The following is a 26,255-nucleotide window of genomic DNA, read 5'->3' as shown; positions in this document are numbered from 1 at the left end:
GAAGGAGCCTGTTCCTGAGCCTCTTCCATAAATGTTCTCTAACTTTTTCACTTATTTTGAACTCGTAATGGGCTTCGGCCCCTTTTTATTTATGGAAACATTTGCAATTTTCCTTATTTTTCAAATATTCTCGAAAATGCGTCTTTTAATGCAGGATCTGTTCGAGGGCATAAATCTCTCCGCAAATCACTCCATTCCTAGGATAGAATCCGCAGCTTGCTAGGGATATAACGTTCCTATAAATTATAGTCTCAATTTCCCTCTACTCCTCACCATTCTTTTCATTTTAGTAGGTATGGAGTTCAATCTTCGCTGTTCAGAATCTATGCCCGACTTCTCCAGAATCGGAATGATAAACGAAGATGTTCCAAATGAGCCAAGCAGGCAGCCTCCTCCACTTCACAGCTTCTTAAGATCTCAGATCCGAGCCCCATGTGCTTTGATCAGGGATCTCCCAATCAGAAACCAAGGAACAGCGACGGCGTTCATAGAGGCACTCGCGCTCCAACACCGGAAGCTTATGTTGGAAAAGAGGAGACTCCGGAAGAGGATTAACCGGATGCAACGCAGGCTTACTACGGTGTCAAGAGACCTTCACATCCTTGAATCTCACCCCGGAGAGTGGACTGAGCTTGGAATTTCTGACTTTGCTCGAATTCCGGACTGCATGATGCCAATCCTCGATCTTGCTGGTCAAGGAGTTGAAGTGTTCTGCTCGTCAACAAGATTTTCATAGTCCGAAGTGTACGATGAGGGACATTCCGTCTTTCGAATAAACGCTCTATTTCCAATCTCTTGTATGTTCGCATAGCCGAACCTTTATTTGCTTCACTTGTTTGCACAGTCGAACCTTTTTCCTTTAATAAAGAAATAAAACAAATTTTTATTAATAGCTGAACTCGTTTCCGAGCTGCCTACGTACCCATTTCGGGATCAAGCCACACCGTAGTTCATGTACATAAACAATGCACGTAGCTTTAAACATAAAACTTCTTTAGGTTGATCACATTCCAAGGTCGCTTGACTGGATTGTCTTCTAAGTCTTTCAACCTATAAACACCATTCCGAACCACTTCGGTAATAATGTAAGGTCCTTTCCAATTAATACCGAGTTTACCGGCACCTTCTTCCTTTTTGTTGTCAAAGACGCGCCTTAATACATAATTTCCCACGGAGAACGGCCTACTTTTAACCTTAGAATTGTAATACCGGGCTGCTACCTACTGGTAATTCTGGATCCGAATCAAAGCTTGATCACGCCTTTCATTTATGGTATCTAGTGAATCATTAAGCATTGCTGAATTTTCTTCCTCATTTAACGGTGCTTCTGTTCGGCGAAGTCCGGGCACATTGAGTTCAGCTGGTACTACCGCCTCCATGCCATAAACCAAAGAGAATGGAGTTTCTCCTGTAGGTCGCCTAGGGGTTGTGCGATAGGCCCACAGGACGGGTTGGAGTTCTTCATACCATCCTCCCTTTAGATGATTTAAGCGTTTCTTGAGATTGCTCAATATCGTCTTGTTCGCGGCTTCGGCTTGACCGTTTCCTTGCGGCTATCGTGGAGTAGAATAACTAACTTTGATTTCCCAGTCCGCACAAAAGGTATCAAACTCGTGTGAAATGAATTGTGGTCCATTATCAGTGACTATTTCGTACGGAACTCCATGTCGACATATAATGTTTTTCCAAATAAAGGTCTTCACCGCTGAATCCTTGATACCAACATACGCCTCAGCTTCAATCCATTTCGAAAAGTAGTCCGTAAGGACTAAAAGGTATTGTACACCTCGAGTTGACTTGTGCAATGGTCCAATGATGTCCATTGACCACCTCATAAACGGGTATGGAGCGGAAATGGAGGAGAATAATTCCGACGGTTGATGGATCAATGGTGCATGGAGTTGGCAGCGCTTGCATCTTTGGGCGAACTTAACACAATCTGTGATCATAGTGGGCCAATAATATCCCATTCTTTTAACTTTAAAAGCCATAGCCCTTCCTGATGAATGACTCCCACATAATCCTTCATGCACTTCGCTCATAACGATTTCGACTTCGGGCCCAAAAATGCATAATAGGTAAGGGTCACTGACACCTCGTCTATACAATGTGTCTTTTGACAGACAAAATTTCGCGCTAACGATTCTCATTTTTCTGGCCTGCCATTTATTCTTTGGGAGCTCGCCTGTCATAATGTAGTGCTTTATTGGCTCCCTCCAGTCAGCCCCCCAGTCTTTAGCCGGAATTTGGTCGACCTTGTGAAATACTCGTGGCTCCGGTTCGGGATGTTCGTTTGGTTCAAGAACATTCTCCTCGATTAACGTCTCGGTTTCTAATATCGTTTCTGGAATCACATCTTCTGCTAAGAGAACGGGTTCCTTGTCAGATGTGTTGGATCCCCTTGACTTCCTCCGTTTGTTGGGTGGAGGTTCGATCTCTGGTTCGCCACGGTCACGTGCCGCTGCTCGAGACCTTGTAACGACGAGGGTTTTCTTGTCGTCTTGAATGCTTCGCTCCGAAATGCATTCCACTGGAATAACTCTTTTCAACTCAGGATCTGATGTTGACGCCAATGCGGCAAGTGCGTCCGCAGTTGTATTCTCCCCCCGAGGTATGCGGATTAATTTGAATTTCGAGAAATTTTTAGATAGATCCTTCACCACTTCGAGGTACGCTTCCATTCTTGAGTCTTTGGCTTCATAGTCTCCATTAAACTGGTTAACTACTAACTGCGAATCGCAATAAGCCAATATTTCCTTAGCTCCAACTCCTTGTGCTAATCGAAGTCCGGCAATCAGGGCTTCGTATTCTGCCTCGTTGTTGGAGGCATTGAATAACAACCGGAATGATTGTTCTAGAATTTCTGATGTTGGAGACTCCAACTTGATTCCCACTCCAGATCCTTGCTTTGTTGAAGACCCGTCTACGTGTAATTTCCAAGTTTGGTTCTCCAGTTGCTCTATCGTTCCAGGTATTGGTAGCTCGGTTAAGAAATCTGCTAAAACCTGAGCTTTCATACTGATCCGGCTTTTGAATTCTATACCGTACTCGCTTAACTCCACCGCCCATTTCGCCAAACGTCCGGACTGACTTGGACTATGAAGTATTGTTCGGAGTGGTTGGTTGGTTAATACTTCAACCGGATGGGATTGAAAATATGGGCGCAGCTTTCGGGCCGAAGTCACCACCGCGAGTGCGAGTTTTTCCATCATTGTGTATCTGGTTTCCGGATCCGTCATTGACTTGCTTACGTAGTAAATTGGTTTCTATTCCCCGCGGTCCTCTCGAACCAAGACTCCACTAACCGCGTGGTTTGAAACCGACACGTACAAATAAAGTTTTCCATCCACTTCCGGTTTGGACAATATAGGTGGAGTGGTTAAGTATGCCTTAAGCTGCCCAAAAGCTTCTTCACACTTCTCATCCCAAAGGAATCCTTTGTTCCCTTTTAGAATTTGGTAGAAAGGCAACGACTTATCTGTTGATCTCGAGATAAAACGATTCAGAGCCGCAATCCGCCCAGTCAACCGTTGTACTTCTTTGAAGTTTCTTGGAGAGGGCATGTTTAGAAAGGCGTTAATTTGATTTGGATTGGCTTCAATCCCTCTTTCTGTCACGATATAACCAAGAAATTCTCCGGATGGGACTCCAAATGTGCACTTCGCCGGGTTCAGCTTCATTTGATATTTATTGAGAATATCAAAACATTCCTCTAAATGCTTAACGTGATCCTCTTTCTTTAACGATTTAACCAACATATCATCTATGTAGACTTCCATTGTTTTCCCGAGATGATTATGGAACATCTTGTTAACCAACCGTTGATAAGTTGCTCCTGCATTTTTCAAACCAAAAGGCATTACCTTATAACAATAGATACCTCTATCAGTGATGAATGACGTTTTTTCTTGGTCTTCGGGGTTCATCATTATTTGATTATAACCCGAGAAGGCGTCCATGAATGTTAACAGCTCGTTCCCAGCGGTGGACTCTACAAGTCGATCTATATGTGGGAGCGGGAAACTATCTTTGGGACATGCTTTATTTAGGTCTGTGAAATCGATGCAAACCCTATCTTTCCCATTCTTCTTTTTGACAACGACAGTGTTTGTTACCCATTCCGGGTATTGCACTTCTCTTATGGACCCTATCTTCAAAAGTTTATCCACTTCGTCATTTACTATTTTGGCTCGCTCCACTCCGAGCTTTCTTCTTTTCTGTTTCACCGGCTTGAAGCTCGGATCCACGTTTAGCTCGTGACAAATTATATTTGGATCTATACCAGGCATGTCTGCTGCTGACCACGCAAACGATGTTTTGTTTCTCCTTAAAAGTTCGACCAAAGCTTCTTTTATTTGGCCAGTCAAAGTTGCTCCAATTCGGACTTTCCGATCTGGTTTGTCTTCTTCCAATACCACTTCGACTACTACATCCTCTTTTTCCTGCCCACTAGGAAATTTTTGCCTTAGTCCTTCTTTTGCGGGCTTTGTTAATTGCTATTGGATCTTCAAACGGTGGCTAGCTAGGTAACACGTCCGTGAAGCTTCTTGATCTCCCCGAATTGTTTCCACCCCATTTGATGTTGGAAATTTGATACATTGATGGTATGTAGAGGGGACTGCTTTCATTCGATAAATCCAGGGAGTCCCGAGGATGATGTTGTAAGCTGCGGGCTTATCGAAGACAACGAAGTCCACGATCTTCGATACCTTTTTGGCAAGGACCGGTAGCTTGATTGTTCCGAGAGACATGGCTGACTCGCTTGTGAACGCAACTAATGGAGATGGGGGTCCTACTATGTCTCCTCGGCTGATTCCCATTCTTTCTAGAGTACTTAAAAAGATCAAGTCGACCGAACTGCCTGTATCGATAAGGATCCTTGATACTTCGAAGTTAGCAACATCAAGGGTAATGACTAGAGCATCATCATGCGGTCTTTCGAGATGCCGCGTTTCTTCTTCGTTAAATGATATTGAGGCACCTTGAAAATCTTCTTCTTTGCTCAAGCTTGCTTTGAGTAAGATATTTCGTCTATGTTTCTTGATGGAACTTATCGAATCTCCGCAAAATTTGGAACCTCCTAGAATAACATTGATCTTACCCTTCGAATTCCTTGGTTCTTCCTCGTTGGTTAACCTTGGTCTTTTGGAATTTTGATCTTTGGAACTTTCCTTTGCTTCGTGGTATTCCTTCACAAAATCTTTTATATCGAATTTGGAAAGATCTCCACTGGCCCAAAGCTCTGCGAGGTGCCTTTTAAGAACGCTACAATCCTTGGTTAAATGTCCGGTTAGTTTATGAATGTCGCAATATAGACTTTCATCACGGACCCAAGTGTTTGATCTTCCTTTCCCTTGGAATTGCTTTCCGACGGTACTGTTGAAGGGTTGCGACCCAAATTTCTTTGGTCCTTTGTTCTCCCTGGGTTCGAATTTTTTGGTAGGGACGGTGATTGCCGGCTTCTCTTGCTTATTTCTTTTGGCAAAACTTTCTTTTTCGTCCTCTACCTCCATCCAGTTGTTTGCGCGGAAGAGTGCATCCTGAATTGTGTCTGGTTTATGAAGTATTAAGTCTTCTTTAAACCTTGAATCATGTCGCAATCCTTTTCGTAGGGCAGATAAAGCTGATTGCTGCGAGATTCTTGGGAGCTTTGACAGCACTCCTTTGAATTTGGTGATGAAAACTCGAAGTGACTCATTTGATCCTTGCGATAAGTTCCAAAGATCGGCATCCGAAACGCTTTTATCCATAAGGATGGAATATTGCTTTAAGAATACGGCTGATAGTTCGTCAAAATTGCTGATTGAACCCGGCTCTAATTGGGTGAACCACATTAGGGCTTGGCCACATAGATTTTCCGAAAAAAGCTTGCAGTAACCTGCGTCCTCATCAGCTTCATCCAATTCGACTCTTCCAGCAGCGATCAGAAAAGCTGCGAGATAGCTTTTTGGATCCTCCAATCCGCTGTAAGGGTCCAACTTAAGTTTCCGGGAATCTTTGATCCTCAAACTTGCAATTCGCGAGATGAAAGGTGTTCGCCTAGCTTCTTCAATGACTCGATTGATGTCTGGCTCCGAACTTGTAGCTTGATGAAATTTTGATTTCATTTCTTTTAATTCCTGGCTAACCTTCCTCATGGTCTCGAACTGGTCGAGGTTCTCCTGCTCGTATTGAGCTGCAAGTTGTTCTTCATCTCCGAGCTGTGTCTCTTCTTCCAACGTCTGAACTACATTATCAGTAGCACCGGGAGTTGTTTGTCCGCTGGTTTCATTTCGTGCAGCGGAACTTGGCGAGTTGAATATCCCTCTTCGGATTCCCACAAGGTTTCCTGCACTTAAAGAGCGAACACGAGTTTGTATAGTACTGACGTTTTGACTAAGAGATACCTGGGATGTTTGCAACGTATCGACGGCCTTTTCCACATCCGAGAACTTTTGTGATATGTCCGACATGGTTTGCTGCATAGCTTTGAGGGTTTCGGCCAATGATGTCTCAACGGTGTCTCCTCCGGACATTGTTGCTTATCTCGGAAGTGTAATAAAGAAAAATCTGACCACTCAAGAATCCTATCTCCCCACAGACGGCGCCAAAATGTGGATGTCGGATTCACACACTCAAGTATTTTTATTAAGTAGGTAAGATTACTCTTGAGGGACAAAAATGAATATGTAAAAACTTATAAATTGCTACGAAAATTGCTATAGTATTTCTTTCTTGAGAGGAAGATCCCCCTTACATGGCCATTGGCCTTTGTATTTATACATAGGAAAACGACATTAAAATGGCTAATTAAGTATAATTATTCTCTCTTAAATGTGTCCGTTTTGATCTTCGGCTTTAATGCCTCAACGTTTGAATTTGAATTGACTCTGATCTTCATGGGCCCCGCCTTTTGGCCCAAATGTCCTTAAACCGATTCAACCGTGATTTCGATGCCGGACTCATGCCGAAATGCAGTCACTTCGGATTCTCCTTGTGGCGATACCCACTTCGACTGTTCCCTTGGCTCACGGATTCGACGGGCTTCATCCTTTATGGGCCTTTATCTTGACTACGTGGCAATCTTTGGTTGGTCTCGGACTTTTGGTGCGGGATCCGACACCAACATAGATGATGAAGAAGAAGAAGAGGAACAAGAAGAAGTAGATGAGGAGAATGAGGCAGAGGGTAAGAGGAAGAGAAAGCGAAAAACGTCACTTGTACAAAGAGCCAAAGAAGCTTTGATGGAGGAGTACTACAAGTTAGACTATGAGGATACAATTGGAGATTTGAAAACAAGGTTCAAGTATGCGAAAGTACAACCAAACAGATTCGAACTGGATACAGGAGAGATACTCACCTTAGATGACGCAGACCTGAACCAATATGTGCCATTGAAGAAGATGGCTTCTTATGTGGAAAAGGATTGGGAGGTGAATAAGCACAAGGTTAAGGAGCAGAAACTTAAGATCAGGGAGTTGTGGGAGGGTAAACACAATGAGAAGAAAAGCAAGAAGAGGAAGAAGACTGATGTTGCTGAGACGAAACCAACACCGAAAGCAGATGAGGAAGGCGAGGCTGAGGCTGAGGCTGAGGCTGAGGCTGAGGTTGAGGCTAAACTATCGAGAAAGGCGAAGAGAAGAAGGCGTCAAGCAGAGAAGAAGCTTCCTGCTAGCAGAATGGCTGCTTATGGGAAGGCATAATAAAAAATGGGAACTGATGCACCATCTCTTTTCGTTTTAAGGTTTTGGGCTTTCAATTGTATACATTTTGAGTGTATCGAATTTACTCTTTTTATCTCCTAAAGTTAATTAGATCATAGTGAGTTTCAGCTTTATCGTTTTCTACTATAAGATTCTAAGATTATCAGTTTTGTTTCATTGTTCTTCAGTGTTGGAATTGATATCCTTCATTCTTCGTTAGTCTTGATGCTTGTAGACTCAAAGCTTATTCTTAAAACTGCCAACTTTTTTTTATTTCTGTAACCCTTTGTTAAGTTATCAATCATCAACAGAAACTCCAGTTTCAATAAAGTAGAGATCATGTTCTCTTGTTTAGCAAACCTCTCAGTAATTAATTTTGTAGCTATTGATCCACATCTTGACAAGTAATAAACTACATTTCTTTTCTAAGCAACAGAGGGCACTTGATGGTTATAATGAGTTAAAATAGTGCTGCTGCAAACAAGATGTGACAAAACAAACTGCTTTATAATAACTTAGTTAGCAGAAACTTCAGTCTTAAAAGAAACCTCTCTGCCTATCTCCTTGATTCCTGCTGTTGGTGACTTGAATTTGGGAATTCCTGTTTTGAATCAGACAAAGTATGCCCCTAATGACTTTCTTAGCCTGGCCCATCCTTCTCAGGATATTTCTACGGTGTACAGAACAGGTTGCTTTGCAACTAGTTCTTCCGGGAATATCCAAAAGAAAACTAAACAAAGAAAGAGGCCAAGTAAAATCACTAGAAAGCTCAAGATGGCTGCCTCTCTAGCTCCCAAGGAAGCTGTGAATATTGAGGAGGGTCTCTGTTCGGGGTTTTTGGTTGATAGGAAGTCTGGTTTAGAGTCTCAAGTACTTGTTGAAGCATCGGGTGTACCTACCTTGAAGATGGGGTTTGAGTTAGGTTCGCAAGTCAAAAGAAAGGCTGTGGAAGAGTTGCCATGCCCATCAAAGCTCTCCAAACCCAAACAAACAAAGGCGATCCTAATGGAGGGATCGCCCAATGTTTAATGAGCATAGTAAGCTGGAATTGTCAAGGATTGGGACGGTCTCAAGACTTGGCAATTCACCGTCTCAAGGAATTGCGTAAAATACTTTTCCCTGAGATGTTGTTCTTGATGGAGACGATGCATGTTCGTGATGACTTAGTTGATCTACAGGAAGTCCTTGGCTATGCGAGGGTCTTTACTCTGGAACCGGTGGATAAATGTGGTGGCCCTGGCCTTATTTATTAAAGCTGGAGTAACAGTGGATCTTAAGTACATAGATAAGAATGTGATGGATTTTCAAGTTCAGTTTGGTGCTTTCACCTTTTTTGTGTCCTGTATATATGGAGACCCCGTTTTCAAGAAGAGGAAAGATAACTGGGAAAGATTGAGCAAAATTGGAGTGGGAAGAAGAGACCCTTGGTGTATAGTTGGGGATTTTAATGATATTCTGCATAATGGGGAAAAGACTGGTGGTCCAAGAAGGAGTGATTACATCTTTAAACCTTTCTCAGACATGTTGAATGCATGTAACATGATAGAGCTGCCTGGACATGGAAATGGGTTCACCTGGGCTGGTAGAAGGTATGATCTCTGGATTCAAAGTAGATTGGATCGATCCTTTGGAAACAAAGAATGGTTCTTCCTTTTTCCAGTCTCTAACCAGTCATTTTTGGATTTGAGAGGATCCGACCATAGGCCTGTTCTGATTAACCTCATTGCTTCCCAAGATCATTACCGAGGTCAGTTCAGATTTGACAAAAGGTTTCTGTATAAGCCAGATGTTCAGGAGACCATCCTTCATGCCTGGAACTCGATCTCTGCTTTTAGGAGTGACAATGTGGCTCAAAGGTTGAGGGTCTGCAGAAAGGCTTTAAGTTCTTGGAAAAAGAAGAACAACTTGAATGCAAAGGACAAAATCCATCAGCTGGAGCATGCTTTGGAAATGGAGCAGTCTTCCTCTTTCCCTAGATTTCTTGTGGTCTGTAGTTTGAAAAAGGATCTGGCCTTAGCTTACAATGAAGAGGAAGAATATTGGAGGCAAAAAAGTAGAGACAAATGGATGCACAGTGGAGATAGAAATATAGGGTTCTTTCATGCTTCTGTGAAGAATAGCCGTGCAAAAAAGAGGATTGACATTCTTCTAGATGTTAATGGGAATGAGCAAAAATCAGAGGGAGCCAAAGGAGAGGTGGCGTCGGCCTATTTCAACAATCTCTTCACTTCTGCAAATCCTGTCACTTTCAACCATTGGTTTTACGATTTCCCTTCTAAGGTAACATCTGCGATGAATGACAGGCTTATCCTCCCAGTTGCAAAAGAAGAGGTCAAAGAAGCTATGTTTTCCATCAAACCATCAAGTGCGCCTGGTCCCGATGGTATGTCGGCTTTTTTCTTCCAGCATTATTGGGACATTGTTGGTGATCAGGTCATAAAGGAGGTTCAGTCTTTTTTTTCTTTCTAGGGATTTTCCTGAGGAATGGAATTACACTCACCTTTGTCTCATTCCCAAAGTTCAACATCCCACAGACCTATTAGTCTCTGTTCAGTTCTCTACAAGGTCATTTCCAAGATCCTTGTAAAGAGACTCAAACCATTGCTCCCTGGTTTGTCTCGGTCTCCCAATCTGCTTTTGTTGCTGACAGGTTGATCTCGGATAACATTGTCATCGCTCATGAGATTGTTCACAGCTTAAAAACCAAACCAGTCATTGCTGTTGAGTTCATGACGGTAAATACTGATATGTCTAAAGCTTTCGACAGAGTGGAGTGGAGCTATCTCAGGTCTCTGCTTTTGGCCTTGGGTTTTCATGTGAAGTGGGTTAATTGGATTATGAAATGTGTCTCGTCGGTGACATATTATGTGCTTATTAATGATGTTCGTCATGGACTGATCAAGCCTCAAAGAGGTTTACGGCAGGGAGATCCTCTTTCTCCTTTTCTTTTTGTCCTTTGCTCTGAAGGTTTATCTCATCTGTTAAACAGAGCTCATGCTGTTGGAAGTATCCCGGGTATTCAGTTTCATGAGGATGGCCCTTCGATTCACCATCTGCTTTTCGCAGATGACAGCCTATTTATGTGTAAAGCTAACCTGGATCAGGCCGGTGTATTACAGAGTATACTCTCTAGCTATGGGAAAGCTACAGGTCAGGAACTGAATTTATCCAAATCTTCTATTACCTTTGGTGCACATGTGAATCTTGGGGTTAAAGATATCATTAAGGCTAGGCTGGGAATCTCTTCAGAAGGTGGAGCCAGTACTTATCTTGGCCTTCCGGAGTGTTTTAGCGGATCTAAAATTGAGATGTTGAGTTACATCAAGGAGAGGTTAAAGACAAAATTGTCTTCTTGGTTTTCAAGGACCCTTTCCCTGAGTGGTAAGGAGGTCTTACTCAAATCGGTTGCTATGGCAATGCCTGTTTTTGCAATGTCATGCTTCAGATTACCTAAGACCACTTGTGAAAACCTTTCTAGCGCTATGGCTGCCTTTTGGTGGAACTCACACGAACATGAGAGGAAGATTCATTGGCTTAGTTGGGATAGGCTTTGTTTGGCTAAAGATCTGGGAGGTCTAGGCTTCAAGGATATATCTCTCTTCAATCAGTCTCTTCTCGCCAAGCAAGCTTGGAGACTCATTCAACATCCTAACTGTCTTTTCTCTCAGTTCCTAAAGCACATATATTTCCCTTTGGTTGGTTTCCTTGAAGCAGTCCTTGGCTCTAGACCTTCCTTTGCTTGGCGCAGCATTCTTTATGGGAGGGAGCTGTTGCTAAGAGGTCTTCAGAAACGTGTTGGTAATGGTAACTCCATCAAGGTTTGGATGGAACCTTGGCTTGAGGATGGTATTATGAGGATTCCTTGGATGAAAAATCCCATAATTGACTTCGAACTTTCTGTGCGGGACCTCATTGATTTTGACAGAAGAGATTGGAACCCTCTGTTACTTGATGAGCATTTCTTTCCCGAAGACATTATCAAGATTAAAAAAAGGAAACCGGTGGTGGATCTTGATGATTTCTTTGTGTGGAAACATAACAAGAATGGAGATTATTCAGTAAAATCGGGTTATTGGCTGGCTTGTGAGATTTTTAGAGAAGATATTAATTCTCAGGCAGCTCTACAACCATCGATTAATCCTCTAAAAGCTCAAGTCTGGAAGTTAACTACCGACCCAAAGTTAAAAGTTTTCATGTGGAAGGCCTTAAGTGGTGCTCTAGGTGTCACAGATCAGCTAATACACAGAGGCATGAAACTGGACGGTAGATGTCAGGTGTGTGGGAAGGATGGTGAAAGTATCAACGATGAAAAAAGAAGTTGAAGTCAAAGGCAAAGGTCACTCTCGTGCTCTAGTGATCAAGGTGCCCTTCCTCAAGCAATCCGATTTGCTTTTTGGGATTTTAGAAGAACATCAGGTGGGAGTCAATCCGCTTACTGGAAGACAGAGAATTGCCCCAGAGGTCTTGGAAGGGATGCGGCAATATGTGAATGTCTCTAATGCTGATGAAAAACTAATAAGGATTGAAAGAATCAAGAAATCAGTCAGAGAAGTGGAAAGTGATCCGGTGATGGCTAAGTCCTTCTTGCAGCTAGAGTCTCCTCCGTTGGTATCTACTGGATCGAGCAAAGCTAAAGGAATTGTATTCTCTTACAATGATCAACAGGCCCTGCAGCCTTCCCTTAAGGCTCCTGCTAGCAGTTCTATTTTGAATGTCATGTTGCTAGACAAATATGGGCTTTGTCGGATTATCCCTCTCCTGAAGCTGGTTTTGACAAAGGTGCTGTTTTCTCTAATATTCATCATTTGCTTATTAATAGAGACAACAAGACTTGGCCTCACCATTTAAGAAAGAGTTTCCCATGGATTTTATGGAGAATTTGGAAAAATAGGAATCTTCTATTCTTTGAAGGGAAAAGATTTGATGCATGCCAATCAGTGGCTAAGATTCGTGAGGATGTTGGAGACTGGTTTTTGGCGCAGAGATTGGAAAGGTCTGGTTCTCCGATTACTGCAGGACAGGTGGTTCCTCCGACTGCTTCATTTGCTCCTACTGCTGAGGTTCATGATCTACAGGAGCCTTTACTTTACCTATTTGGAAACCACCCCTCAGATCTTGGCTGAAGTGTAATATAGGGGTATCTTGGTCGAAAAGGAACAATTTGGCAGGAAGTGCTTGGGTGTTACGAGATGAAGAAGGGATTGTTTTGTTACACAGCCGTAGATCCTTTACAGATGTAATCCATAAGGATCAAGAGGTTTTTTTGAGTATTCTGTGGGCAATGGAAAGTATGATTAGTCATCGATGTTCCAAGGTTAATTTTGCTCTACAAGATGTTACCTTGGTGAGTATTATCTTGATACCGATTGCCTGGCCTTCTTTCAAGTATGAGTCCTCCGAGTTACTTCGTTGGTTGGAATATTTTTTGGAGTGGAGTGTTGTTGTAGAGCTTCCACTAGCTAACAGAGGAGCCTTTCTCTTGGCTCAGAGTGTCACTAATGATTGCAGACTAAATTCCTTTGTTGCATCAAGTCACCCTGCTTGGTTGTTTGGTCTGTTTGAAAGTGAGAGAATTTCTTCCTCTGTTTAAGCTTTTTGTGATGGTTCGATTAGGCTGTTTTTTGTGTAGCCTCATTCCTTTGTATTGGCCATGTTCATATAAATGGCTTAGTATTTACTGGGAATTCGTCCCCTTCCTTCTCTGTTGCTTCAGAAGTTGGTTCTGTATTGTAACTTTAATCCTTTCAATATATTTTCTCCAGATGAAAAAGAAAAAAAAGTTTGATCAATTGTTTGGTTTAAGTTTTGGTTTGGTAAATCTCTCCAACCCATGATATTATTTGATGTTGTTTATTGTGTTATGGAACCACACACATATAGTTTATTGTTTTTTTAATTTCATGCTTGATCACTTATTACTCGATTATTTAATATACTACATGATGCGTTATCGTTAATTAAAGAATCACTGGTTTGAATCGGTTTAGTAAATTAGTAAACTGATGATTTGAGTTCTGAAATTTAATGTTTATTCATGCTTCATTGAGACTCATAAATATCTAATCTCTTTGACACATGTGATATGTGTTATTGCTTCCACGTTGACTTATGTTTCTTTATACACACATATGGTTTTATTGATTTTTTTGATCTGTTCGTATATTGTTTCATTCCCAATGAGATTGATTCATGTTGTTTGCTTTATGAGAAATTATTCTGTATTAAACATATGTTAATTCAAACTTATACTCCTTCCGTATTCGAATACTTGTCGTTCTACACTTTTTTTTTTTTGTTAATTAGTTGTCGTTTTGACATTCCAATACAACTTTTGCATAAGACTTCCTAAATTAACCTCAATTAATTGATCACAATTACTCAGTCTAAATTACCAAGAGACAAAGATGAGGTTAAAATAGTCATTTTCAACTTTTTCTTAATAAGCGTAATTATAGTTAAAACGACAACTATACGAATACAGAGGGAGTAATTTATTAAACATATGTTAATTCAAACTTATAATTTATCGTAATTGACGTTTATATGATATATGTTTTGATGATAATTGATCAAATGTTTTTTTTATTATTTCTTTGAAATGAAAGATTTAATATAAGAGATCGAGCAAATAATTATCACCAACGATGTTATTTCCATTTCAGATCTTTTGTGGTGATCCCTTCGGTTAAAAGTTTGAAATGAAGGAGTTAATATGGAAGATGTGCAAATGATTATCATCATACACTTCATCTCTGTTTCGGACGTTTTAAGAGGATCCATTCGATAAAAAGATAAGTATTTTTATAAAATATTTTATAAAAATAAGGATTTAATGGTTGTTTGGATGCTTATTATTAAATCCTTAATAGTTGGTATACCGTTGGTTTAACTTCGTAAAAACATTTTTAGATGTGACCAAAAAAAAAAAAATGTTTTACCCTTAAATTATACATATTTTTGGCTAAATTATTTGCATTGTTTATTGAATGTTCTCGCATAGTGAATAAAAATGTAATTTAAAATAATTGATGTTTTATAATTTCTCAAGTTTCAAAGCTAGAAGGGTCTAAAATGGGATTCAATTCGAGATGATAAACCTAGTGTTATTATCTCGAGGGGGAGAGTTAAAGAATCCCATATAGCATAATAAGTGAAACATCTAGAAGATTATGTTCACACTAAAACTAAGACTAATGAATTCTTCATAAAATAAATCTATGGGATTTTAGAACGAATCATGTTGAGACAACAAGAAAATGTTGAATACCCAAGGCTCTAAAAGTATTTTAGAGAAATTGAATATATACTCTATATGATTGTACTACATAAAGAGTAGTTTAATGAATATACTTGTGTATACTAAACACGAAGTTTACTAAAAATCTCATTGTTTGGCATGACCGGTTAAGCCATTCCGGTTCAGTAGCGATGCGAAAGAATAATCAGAAATTTATGAAAATATTCATTGGAAAACCTGAAGATTTTTTCTAGTAATTTCGTATGTGTTGCTGGTTTACAAAGCAAGCAGATTATATGGCTTTCACCGACCCCATGAATTTGGATAGTGTCAATTTTCTGGTACGTATATGAGAAATTATTGTGGACTGATCACCCACATTATATTCTTGCTATCGACTTGCAACCTGGAGTTTGCGAGGGTATTTGGTTAATTGATAATGGTCGTGAAACCATGTCTTAAGTAAATGAATATTATGTCAATTTATTCGCATCAGGCCAACAAGAAATAATAAGTTTTCCCCGTTACAATTGGTTTGGGTCAGAAACCAGATAGTTCTCATCTAAATGTGTTATATATATGTAGAGTTGCTCCAGCACAGTGATATATAACATGAGACATGAAAGAATGTTGGAAATATATTCGATATGAATCTCTCTCGATGATTGATTATCTTGAGCCATCAATAAAGAATTTATTTAAGGCTCGAGATGGAGACTGTCAATTCAGTGAGTCAGTCTTTCCAACATTAGGGGGAGAAAATAAACAGCTGGTAAAGAAATATATTGGAAGAAATTATCTTGATCCTCGTACTAAAGAATGTGCACTACAAGTTAAAAGATAATTCATTTGCAAAGTTAAGCAAATTATATGCCAGAAGCATTTCCTGACCTTAAGTGATAAATCAGACCAGCTGTGCTCCAATTAAAAGTAATATCCTATAAGGATAAGATCAACTGCTAGTAAGTCTAAAGATCGCCTGAAGCGTGATAGACTTATTGGTTCCAAAGAAAAGGCATCCTCGGAAAAGAAAATTAAAGGAGCGGATATTAATATGGCACCGAGGAAGCAAAGAGTCTCTAGAAGAGCTTAGACATGAGAAAGAAAGAGATTCAAGTACGTGAGAATGATAATGAAAGGAAATCTCAACAAGTTGAGTCATGTCTGGAATAAAAGGGAACCAAAGTGATGATTGGGCAATCATGGAAAGAAGTAATAGATAAATAATTAAATCTCTTGAAGAAAAAGTATTTGGACTAGAAGTCCGTACACTTGAAGGTGTAAAATTAGTGGGAGATTAGTGGATTTTTATGAGATATAAAGCACGTTTAGTGGTAAAAATAATTCTCACAAAGACATGAAATTTAAGAGAAAGAGATATACTCTCATGTGGTGGATGCAACTATATAAATCCATTATCTGTTTGACAATGTGAAAAAGACTTGATTCAGTCTGCCCAGAAGGTCTTAAAATGTCATAAGCAGCCCTGGAAAATAGAAGTTGCCTTGAAAGATTCTATTGCCAGAAGCAACAAATTATAGTTCTCGAGAACATAACTATATATGTGAAATTAAATCGATATTGTTGTGAATTGAAACATCGGGGCATATATAAGATAATTGCCTTAGTTGGTACTTGTTAAAAGAAGGCTACAAGAATAAATATAGAGTACGTTTGATGATTTAAATATTATCGGATCTCCTGTAGAGATTTCATATACAGTAAAATATTTGATGAAAGAATTTAAGATGGAATCATTCTTATGGAAGATGTTGAAATAAGATTGTGCATGAATCCGAGTCTTCATGAAATTCCTCAGAATTACAAATTGGACATTTAGCAAAAGAGATATTATTTCAAAGATCCTTGCAGGATTTTACATGGAAAATGCTCACATATATTTGGTCCAGAAGAATCATAATAAGAAGGAAAGATAAAATAATATGGTTTTGCAAGGAGAATATACATAACTCCTATGTAAAAGATAAAAGTTTAGAAGATTGTATGCAAAAGATTATTTGGACCTGAAGTCCAAGTAGAGAATGGAATAATCTTCCATTCGAAAGAGATATTATGAACTAGAAGTTCGAAGACCCGAGAGGTTATATGACAATCATACCAGTTTGTTCACTAAGTTTTCGAATATAGTGATTACCGAAAAGATGGTATATATGACTGGAAAGCATATCCTGAAGAGGAAGATTCCAGGGGGAGAAATATAATTATATGCATGGTTGTACTCTTTTTCCCTTATCATGGTTTTTATCCCATTGGGTTTTCCATGAAAGGTTTTTAACGAGACAACAAAGAACACGCGAATGATAGACACCTAAAGAGAAATGTTGTGATTCCAATGATGAAAGACTATAATTCTTCAAAGTCTTTAACATACATTGATGAGTTCGTGAGAAACAAAGATAATGATCAAGACGAAGTACATACAAGACCAATGAACTGCAGAAGAATGGTGATGTATGTGTCCTACAAATTCGTTCAAGTGAAGATTTGACGAACCTTATTTACCAAGGCGTTTCCAACAACTACTTTCAAGAAGTTATTTCATCATATCTGATTGTGTCATCTCGAAGATTCAAGTGATCTACTCATGAAGGGAAGTAAAAGCGCGCTGCACTCTTTTTCCCTTAACCATGATTTTTCCCATTGGGTTTTCTTGGTAAAGTTTTTAATGAGGCAGCATCTCGCATGCGCATTTGAGACCATATTTTTAGAATGGTCATCCAAGGGAGAGTGTTATGAATAATATGGGTATTATGTGGATGCCCATTATATGGCCCATTAGTAGGTTCTAAAAGACCTAATCTTTAACCTAAACCCTAATGATTCTATCCCTATATATATGTTATATCTTGTACAATTGATCAATAACAGAGAGAACAATTCCCTAAAACCTCTTTGTTCACAACACATACCTGAAATTTTACAATTTTACAAATTCCCTTCCAATTTTAAATTTTCACGTCGGTTAACAAAATGACTTGAAAAAAGTGACGTCTCTTAGCATATTTTTTGTAGTGTACGTTGTGAATTCGTATGGATTTGATATTGTTTTAGGCATAAGAAATAGTTTTTTTTTTTTTTTGGCAAAAAAAGTTTTTTTTTGTGTTTTAAAGAAAAAAAGAATAAAAATCCCTCCCATCACATTTAAATTTAATTCTTATATCTATATTGGTTAATTTATTTCTTACAATTGATAACGCATTACAAGAAAACATAGGTTTTTCCTACCAAATTGATAATGCATTAATTTTAAGTTGCTTTTTAAATTTAATTTTTTCAAAAAACTAAAATTTGCAACAAATAAATATAAATAATTTTATTAAAATTGTCTCTGAAATTTCGAAGGATAATGGTAGGAGGCGTATTGTAGTAAGATAATTTTGGTAGGTAATTGGTGAAGAATATTTCGTAGGAAAGTTGAAGGACTAACTTTCCAACAAAAATTTGGAAGGATAATGGTGAAAAGGCCCTACCAATTTCCTACGAACAAGTTTCATAGGAAATTTCCAACCAAATTTTCTACCAAATTCTATTTCCTACGGACGATTCCCTTCAAAGATTTTTCGTAGGAAATTGGTAGGAAACGTCTATTTCCTACCAATCTCGTACGATTTTAGCTGTATGAAACGTCTATTTCCTACCATCTCCTACGATTTTAGTTGTAGTGATTGATCAAATTGGTGTAGAAAAGGTTTTTTAGGTGTTAGAGTATCAGTAAAAGATTACGGAATCTTATTATATAAAGCCTGGTTTTATTCTTTTTTTATCATTTGGTCTCTTCTTTAAACTCTTTTTTTTAACTATAATATTGATCTCTAATTAACTCACATTAAAACTCATATGTAATTTTCAAATTTTAATGTTACAATTAGAAGAGACAGTTTAAGAATAACAAAAGTTACGGAAACAAGTAATTTAGATAACTAAGCCAAATCACACATACAAATAATACAAAAAAAAAACAAAATAATAGAACCAAAAAAAAAAACTTACTAATAGAGAAGTAATTTGTTTAGCGCGAATACTCAGCTAGTGCCAAAATATAGATAAACATCATTTCGGTTACAAAAACAATGCCACATGATTTATTCGTGAATCAAACAATCAGTGATTTAACTGCACTCTGGAGGAGCACCTTGAGGAAATCTTTTCTTATCAGTGCAATAGTTGTAGACCATGTACTTTCTCTGTGCCCATTTCACTCTATTCTTGCCTTTGAAATCAAGTACTTGAGTGAACCATGAGGAATGCGCAGAGCATGATGATTTTCCATGAGCCCATACACATGCATCCACATTGTAGTTTCTGTAGAAAGCGGTGAAAGGAGCTTTAGACCAGTCTGTTTTCTCTAATCCTCCTCTTGTGGCCCAATGCTCGGCTTCCCAAAGGCTCGCATAGAGTCTCATTGGTTGATGCTTTGGGAAGGGAACTCCAACGGATTCGGAGTTCTTGAATTCTCTTATCGGAATTCCATCTATTGTAAAACTGAAAAAGGAACAAGAAAAAAGGAAGGAAAGAATTAATGTTGGTTCATGAGGTCATAGCTTTAAAACATATAAGATTATACTATGTGCAAAGGATTAATGAAACCATTAAAAAAGCTCCACTTACATGACCCTTTGGGGATTCCATATGATACAATAAGTGTGAAAGTGTACAGTTGGGTCAAACCATAGATGAAACTGTTGTTCTTTGTCTCCTGTGCCTTTTGTGTAAACATTAGTATGAAGTGTATATGGATGACCACTTATGTTTCCCAAGAACTCAAAATCTATCTCATCCCACGTAGTTCCAGGCGATTTTAGCTACATAAAGTCATCATAAAGCAAATCGTTAAAGTATATGAAATCTAGTAAATAGCTAAAGACGGCAAGAATGCTTTGAAATTGTATATTACTTACATAGAATGTTGTCACTGTTCCAGCAGAGTTACCAGGTACAAGTTTCATTTGAACCTCAACTTTTCCATATAGAAACTCTTGATGGGACTGAAAACCGGAACCAGAGAATTTATCGAGCGAGAGAGAAAGAAGATTTCCGACATTGTCGAGAATCTTTCCACGGCCATCACCCCAGTGTATCTGAACGTCCTTGTGAAAGCTACCAGCATAGACACGCTCATATTGTGCAGCGAAGAGAAAGATAATCAGGAATGCGAACCTTCTATCGCAAAATGACACCATTAAAATTGATTTTGGAAAGAGAAGTTATACTATCTTAGATGGATCAGTGATGAGAAAATGAAGGTAAGGGACGTTAGCATATATAGCTGTTGGAAATGATAAAGAAAGAGAGGTATAGGTCTTATATTTATTCTTTGATAATACAAAGCAAGAAACACTAAATACTGTATATGTTTATAATTGGTTGGTATGTCGAGTTTTTAATTAATAAAGAGCTTAAGTATATGTTAGTTAATTTATAATCAGGGTCACCTACTTGTAAATTGTAACATACAACTATGAGTGCCCTATGGATTGTTATATACTTTCCGACTATTTTGACCATAAATCATATTTATATTGAAAGCATTATTCATTTAGATATTTGATTTGCAAAATTTTGTCGGTCAAAAACTTATAGTCGGAATTCTGCATTCAAATTTTCCTCCAAAACATTCCATTTTTTTTTATGTACATATATATCAAATAATTTTAAGGGTAATATTATAGAATAGCCAAATAAAATACTCAACTTAAGAAAATATCAGAGAGAAAGTTTTTTGTTGCAAAATAGTCATGGATCCACGTGGTTAGATGAAGTGAAATAACAAAATTATCCTTTCTTTGTTGCAAGATCAACGATATGCGAGACAGTTTCCTGAGCTTTTTTAAAATAGCATGTTATATTTAACTAAAAGACATGATATTTAAAAAAACATAGTGAATTTTTAAGAAAAAACATTGTTACGTAGTGTTTTTTAAAGAAAAAATATTGTTCTAGAAATTTAATCTGAATAGAATCTTTTTAAAAAGAAATCACATATAATCTTAATAAAAATCGTGTATTACTAAAAAATAATCATCTTTCTTAAAAAGAAATCACACGTGATCTTAATAAAACATGTGTATTATTACAAAATAACATGATAAAGAGAGATATTATACTGAATAGAATGTTTTTCCAAAAAATATCATGTGTTGTTTATAAATAACATGTAATACAAAAAAATACATGATAAAAAGAGATACAATTATGCTATCACATGTAATTTGGAAAAAAGCGTGTTACAAAAGACATATACGTAATTACACAGACATTCCGATATGTTACCGACAGGTTACTGTAGCTCATGGTTAGTTTTGTATATTCTTTTTGAATCCATGGTTACTTTGTATAAATTCCCTAATTTTAATCATTCACCACAATCAGTGTTCGTAAATTAGCAAACTATATGTTACATAAATTCAGAATCGGGTAAGCAAACCCTTTTGTAAACAAAATATTAAAGAAATATCAGAAGCAGGTTTACGGAAGCTAGCATTTAGAAGTACATAAGTGGTTTCCCAAAGAAATATTTTTTAGGGATATGTACTTCTATAAACGTCTAGCTACAAATTGCTTATATATTACATATATCATTCAATGATGAATAGAAACAAATCAAATACCTTCGAAAAATATATTAGATTGTATACAACAAAAATAATTAATCATATTACACATTATAAAACAGTTTTAGAATATATTGAAGAAATAATTTTTTGAATGATTATACTAAAACGTAAGTAAATATCCTATCAGAAACTTAGAAGATAACATATGTTTAAAATGCCTTCTTTTTTTTTCTTTTTTTATTTTGGACAAAATCTGTTTAAAATGCCTAAAGTTAGCAATTCAACTAAAAAATCTACATGCAATATAAACATATTGGATGAATTTTTAGTATTCCAAAATATCTGAACCAAATCCGAATCCGAATTTCCATGACCAAATGGTCAAATCATTTAGAGGAAAAACGTTATTGTTGCATGAGTTTTGGTGACACGAGTAAAAGGTTCCACAACCAGCGATGAAGTTAACTCAACTTCTTGCCGTGTATAGCATCTAACTTCTTTTTTGGTTTCATGTCTTTTCCTTTGGTGTTTAGAGTTTCATTATTTTGATGTCTATCCTTTCATATTCTTAACTGTCTATAGATTATGAAATCTATGAAGATTCGGAGGCACTATCGTTCTTAGAACTGTGTTAAAGAGATTTGTTGAGTTCTATTTTAATATAAAAACCAGAAAGTTTAGTTTCCTATAATTACGGGAACTAAACGGATATAAAGGCTTGGTTTACATATGTATGTCCTAAGAATTCACAGTTACCTTTGTGTTACCCACCTACTCGTTATGGTAAAGTAAATCAGTAATACATACCCGATGGTTGCCGACTAATTTGACAAGTAATTATAATCATTTTTATTAGGAAAGCATTATTCCTTTAAATATTAGATTTGCAAAATTTTGTCGGTTAAGAATTTAAAGGTCTCCACTATCTCATCCTAATCATTCATTCTATGTAATATTTCTGCTTAAAAAATCTGTTAAAAGTTTCAACATTCTATTTACGAACAAAAACATACATTATCGATTTGTATATGTACTAATGTACATATATTAGAAGTTTTAATCTTAATTAGTTTAAACTAAGAACTACCAAACGAGAAATAGAGTTGATTATCTTATTCCAAATCTAGAAAACAAAAATACATATATGTAAAAAAAAAATAATTAACCTTTCACGACACACTGTAGTAGGATAGTGTTTTTTTTTTTTTTTTTTGTCTGGTAGAATTTTTATAAAAGAAGAACCAAGTTACAAAGTCGGCGATTAAAAACATAATCCCGAAAACTAAACCGGTGGAAACAATACATCCCCGGAAACTAAGCCGACGGATAACATGATATCCTCGGAAACTAAGCCCAAAAACATGGGATTCAAACATCAACACTACTAATGAACAAACAATGCCAAAACAAAGAAGGCAACGAAGCACAAAGAACATGAAATACAACTCTAACTCAGAATCTAGCACATCACACCTTGCCTACCAACAAACCAACAAAGAGAAAAGCTTGAAGTAGTTGCTAACCGATGGAGACGAGAAAATCCACGACACCGGACAGCGGCTCCTCCTATAACAATGAAGACTACCTCACAAATTAAAGAGAACTAAAGCATCTTTACCAGCAAGTAGAGAACAAGAACCCAAACACAACTCCTGGAAACAGCGAATTCGAGGCAAGCTTAATAACCACGAAGAGATTTCGCCTAGAAAGATACCAATGCAATAGAGAGACCTCGATCAGGTCTTGACCGTAGAGACAAGGACCGAGCCCAAACAATCCGAATCAAACCGAAAACTGGAGACGATAAGAATGCGAACTGGATCGAAAAATAAGCATACTCAGTAGGGCAGAGAATAGGCAAGAGATCAAGAAACTCGACCACAAAAGACTGAATACATAGCCAATTCCAGAACAGCACCAAAACAACCAACGTTGAAGGCACAAAGACCCAAAAGAGAATTGAAGAGCACCAACACAAATTCGCCTAAACATGTAACCAACAGAAACGGTAATTCACAAAACGGCATAGAGACAAATCGATTCAGTACACATACACAAGGTTTGAAACTAAAGAATGGAGACCCGTAGATCGATTAAATCAGGTGTCACCCTCCTCAAACCAAAACAAACCATGATCAGGAGATCCACCGCAAAGCTTCAGTCATGAGCGAAGAGGCAGATCTGAAAAGGATTCGTCCTTGCAACTTGACCAAGACCAACACTGCCATGAGTCACACCAACGCACACAGAGCAAACCAAAGACCAAAGTTTCCGGTGACAAAAGGCCACTTTCAACCAGATCTGAGAATCGAAGGCGGCCAAACCATCTTGCCAAAGCCACCGTGCAAACACCGCCAAAGAAAACAAAGACCAGAAACAAAAAGTAAGAGAAGAAGAGAAACATGACCGGCGATGGCACTAAGTAAGCCACCACGCGGTGGTCAAAATCCAACCAAATACGAAGAGACGAAGGATGCGGCGATTAGATCACGAAAGAGAAAAAAAGATGATAAGATTACGTAGTAGGATAGTGATAACATGGGATTTTCGCCCATATTTGCTATTGTTTTCTTATGTTTTAGGGAGCATTTGGAGTGATTTCAGAGCTAAGAGGGAGTTATTCAATTATTTATGGAGCCAAGAAGGTTTTAAGAGTTTTTGAGCTTTAAAGACCAAAAGGCGATCAAAACCCGTTTCAAGACAGTCTCTGTACGTCAGAAGTATGGCATCTGTTCAAGGTCTTTCCGGTTACTAAATCAAGAGATCTCGGTGGCTATGGAAATCTAGAAGAGTCAAGATTCGCCTCGAAGTGGAATCAGAGCTTTTCATTGAGCCGTTCAGATGTTATGACTAGAAGAGTGAAGACATGTCCAGACCGGCCATAAGCTATGCAACCGTTCCAGAGCTTCTAGACCGCACCGGTCACAAGGACCAAGCCCAGGCTGTCTCCTACTCTCCACCCCGGTCACTAATGCCTCTACCCTGTCCAGAGACGCGAGTTGCACTTAACCTAATTTACGGGAAAAGACGCTTTTACCCCTAGACCTAATCCTTGGTTCCCGAAACCTATAAATACGTGTTGAAAGCCCTAAACCTAGGGTGTCTTCGAAGTGCCTCTCAAGTCTCCGTCAAGCTCGTCCCTGCCCCTGCAGCCATCGACCTTGAATTTTTGAAGTTCCACCAAATCTCTCTCTCTTTTCTCTTGTTTTCTCTAAGATCTATTACGGTGAAGTCTTACCTCTTGTATTCTACATTCAAAGAAATAATCTCTAAACCCTATTCAGTTCTTATTCTTCTTTTTCTTATGAGTTTATCAAACCTTACTTTGATGATCTCTTTTACCATGCTAGAGTAGTTTTCTAGTTTGGTTTAAAGGGTTAATCAAAGGGGGGGGGGGAATATGTCGATCGTTTAAGTAGCGATACTTAGGGTTTTGTTTGATCGTTTACACTTTTTTCTTTCTAAGTAAGTTGTTTCTTAATGCATGTAGTTAGATTCATGTCCTAACTCGTGATCCCAAGTGTTTAAATTGCTCACAAGGTTGTTTAATACGCTAGACCTAGCTTAGGAATGTGTATCGTGTTATAACAAGCACACACCACTTAGTTATAGGTCTTTATGGACTAGAATCGAACTTGATCTTATTGCTTTGATATATGCGTCGTTGCTTGCGTTAGGTGAGTAACGGAGTATAAGGATTTTAGCCGACTGATTCTATAACATAGGGTTAGCCGAATCTTAGTGTTTCGTATGTCCGAGACTTGGAAGTAAACAAACCTAATTCTAGTATTTCTTAGATAGCGATCATTGAACCCCCTGCGATACCCTTGATGCCCAACGTTTGTCTCCCATAGTTTTCTTGCGTTTATTTTCTTGCGTTTATTTACTTGTTCTCTTATTTACTTTTACTTGCAAATCGTGACACCAAAATCAACCCCTCTTTTTTGTTTTGTCCCAGCTTTACTTGTCTTAATAGATTTGTCCGAACTACTTCTCTCCCTGTGGATTCGATACCCTAAGTACTACAACTGATTCGCTGTGCACTTGCAGCTTATTTGTTGTGCTCTTAAGGATTTTAAAACCTGATACACGCATCCGCACACATCAGATAGTGTATAGGTCGGATATTTTATAAAACAACAACAATATCCGCAAACCACTTTTCTCAAAATACAATGGATATCCAGAAAAGTTTTGAATATCGGAAAGTATTCTAAATTAGCTTTTCTTAGAATATAATAGAAAGTGAAAAAGTCATTTATTATGATAAAAATATTTTTATATAAACCAACAAGTGAATAAGTGAAATAATCTAGTTTCTTAATATAGAAAAAAATGTAAAAATTAAAATTAAAATGGTAGAAAGAAAACATTTTTGTCTTTAAAATAAATAATTAATGATAATACTTCACTTAAATTTTGGTATAATTATTTTAAATTAAATATAATATGTTACGAGATGCTGCATTTTTAGAGACAAACCAATTCTTAGTCAATCTAACTGTTTTTCTTTTCTTTTCTTTTATCAATCTAATTGTTGTCATGAAAACATATGGATCTATTTTAAGCTCATTATTAGTGATATAAAACTGTACAACTATCAGTCTCATTCTATTTTTTTTTTTGTCAACCACACAATAATTAAAAAACTCTTTGGTTGGTTACCCAATTAGGAGGAGAAATGTTTACAAAGGTAGTTTCAGAAAATAAAAATCTAGAAGAACGGGCTAAGCAGTCCGCTTTAACATTACATGAACGTGA

General features: G+C 37.8%; 1 protein-coding gene across 1 annotated transcript; it reads right to left on the bottom strand.

Moving 5' to 3' along the window:
* Nucleotides 1-18,826: 18,826 nt before the first annotated feature.
* Nucleotides 18,827-20,276, bottom strand: LOC9299930 (xyloglucan endotransglucosylase/hydrolase protein 20). The gene is made up of 3 exons (XM_021013520.1): nucleotides 19,839-20,276; nucleotides 19,549-19,742; nucleotides 18,827-19,422 (listed from the first exon to the last, which is right to left on the bottom strand). The coding sequence occupies exons 1-3, from the start codon at nucleotides 20,118-20,120 to the stop codon at nucleotides 19,050-19,052; spliced, it is 849 nt and encodes a 282-aa protein (XP_020869179.1). The 5' UTR covers nucleotides 20,121-20,276; the 3' UTR covers nucleotides 18,827-19,049.
* Between the last annotated feature and the right edge of the window lie 5,979 nt (nucleotides 20,277-26,255).

This window comes from Arabidopsis lyrata (assembly GCF_000004255.2).
Source record: "Arabidopsis lyrata subsp. lyrata unplaced genomic scaffold ARALYscaffold_8, whole genome shotgun sequence".
NCBI classification, from domain to species: Eukaryota; Viridiplantae; Streptophyta; class Magnoliopsida; order Brassicales; family Brassicaceae; genus Arabidopsis; species Arabidopsis lyrata.
The sequence above is the reverse complement of the archived record's forward strand: the minus strand, read 5'-3'. Positions and strand labels throughout refer to the sequence as shown.

Coding starts and splice junctions, on each gene's coding strand:
- LOC9299930 (XM_021013520.1), bottom strand. CDS start 20,120: ATGGTGTCATTTTGCGATAGAAGGTTCGCATTCCTGATTATCTTTCTC. Junction 19,743..19,838: donor GAACAGTGACAACATTCTAT/GTAAGTAATATA, acceptor GACTTTATGTAG/CTAAAATCGCCTGGAACTAC. Junction 19,423..19,548: donor TGGAATCCCCAAAGGGTCAT/GTAAGTGGAGCT, acceptor TTCCTTTTTCAG/TTTTACAATAGATGGAATTC.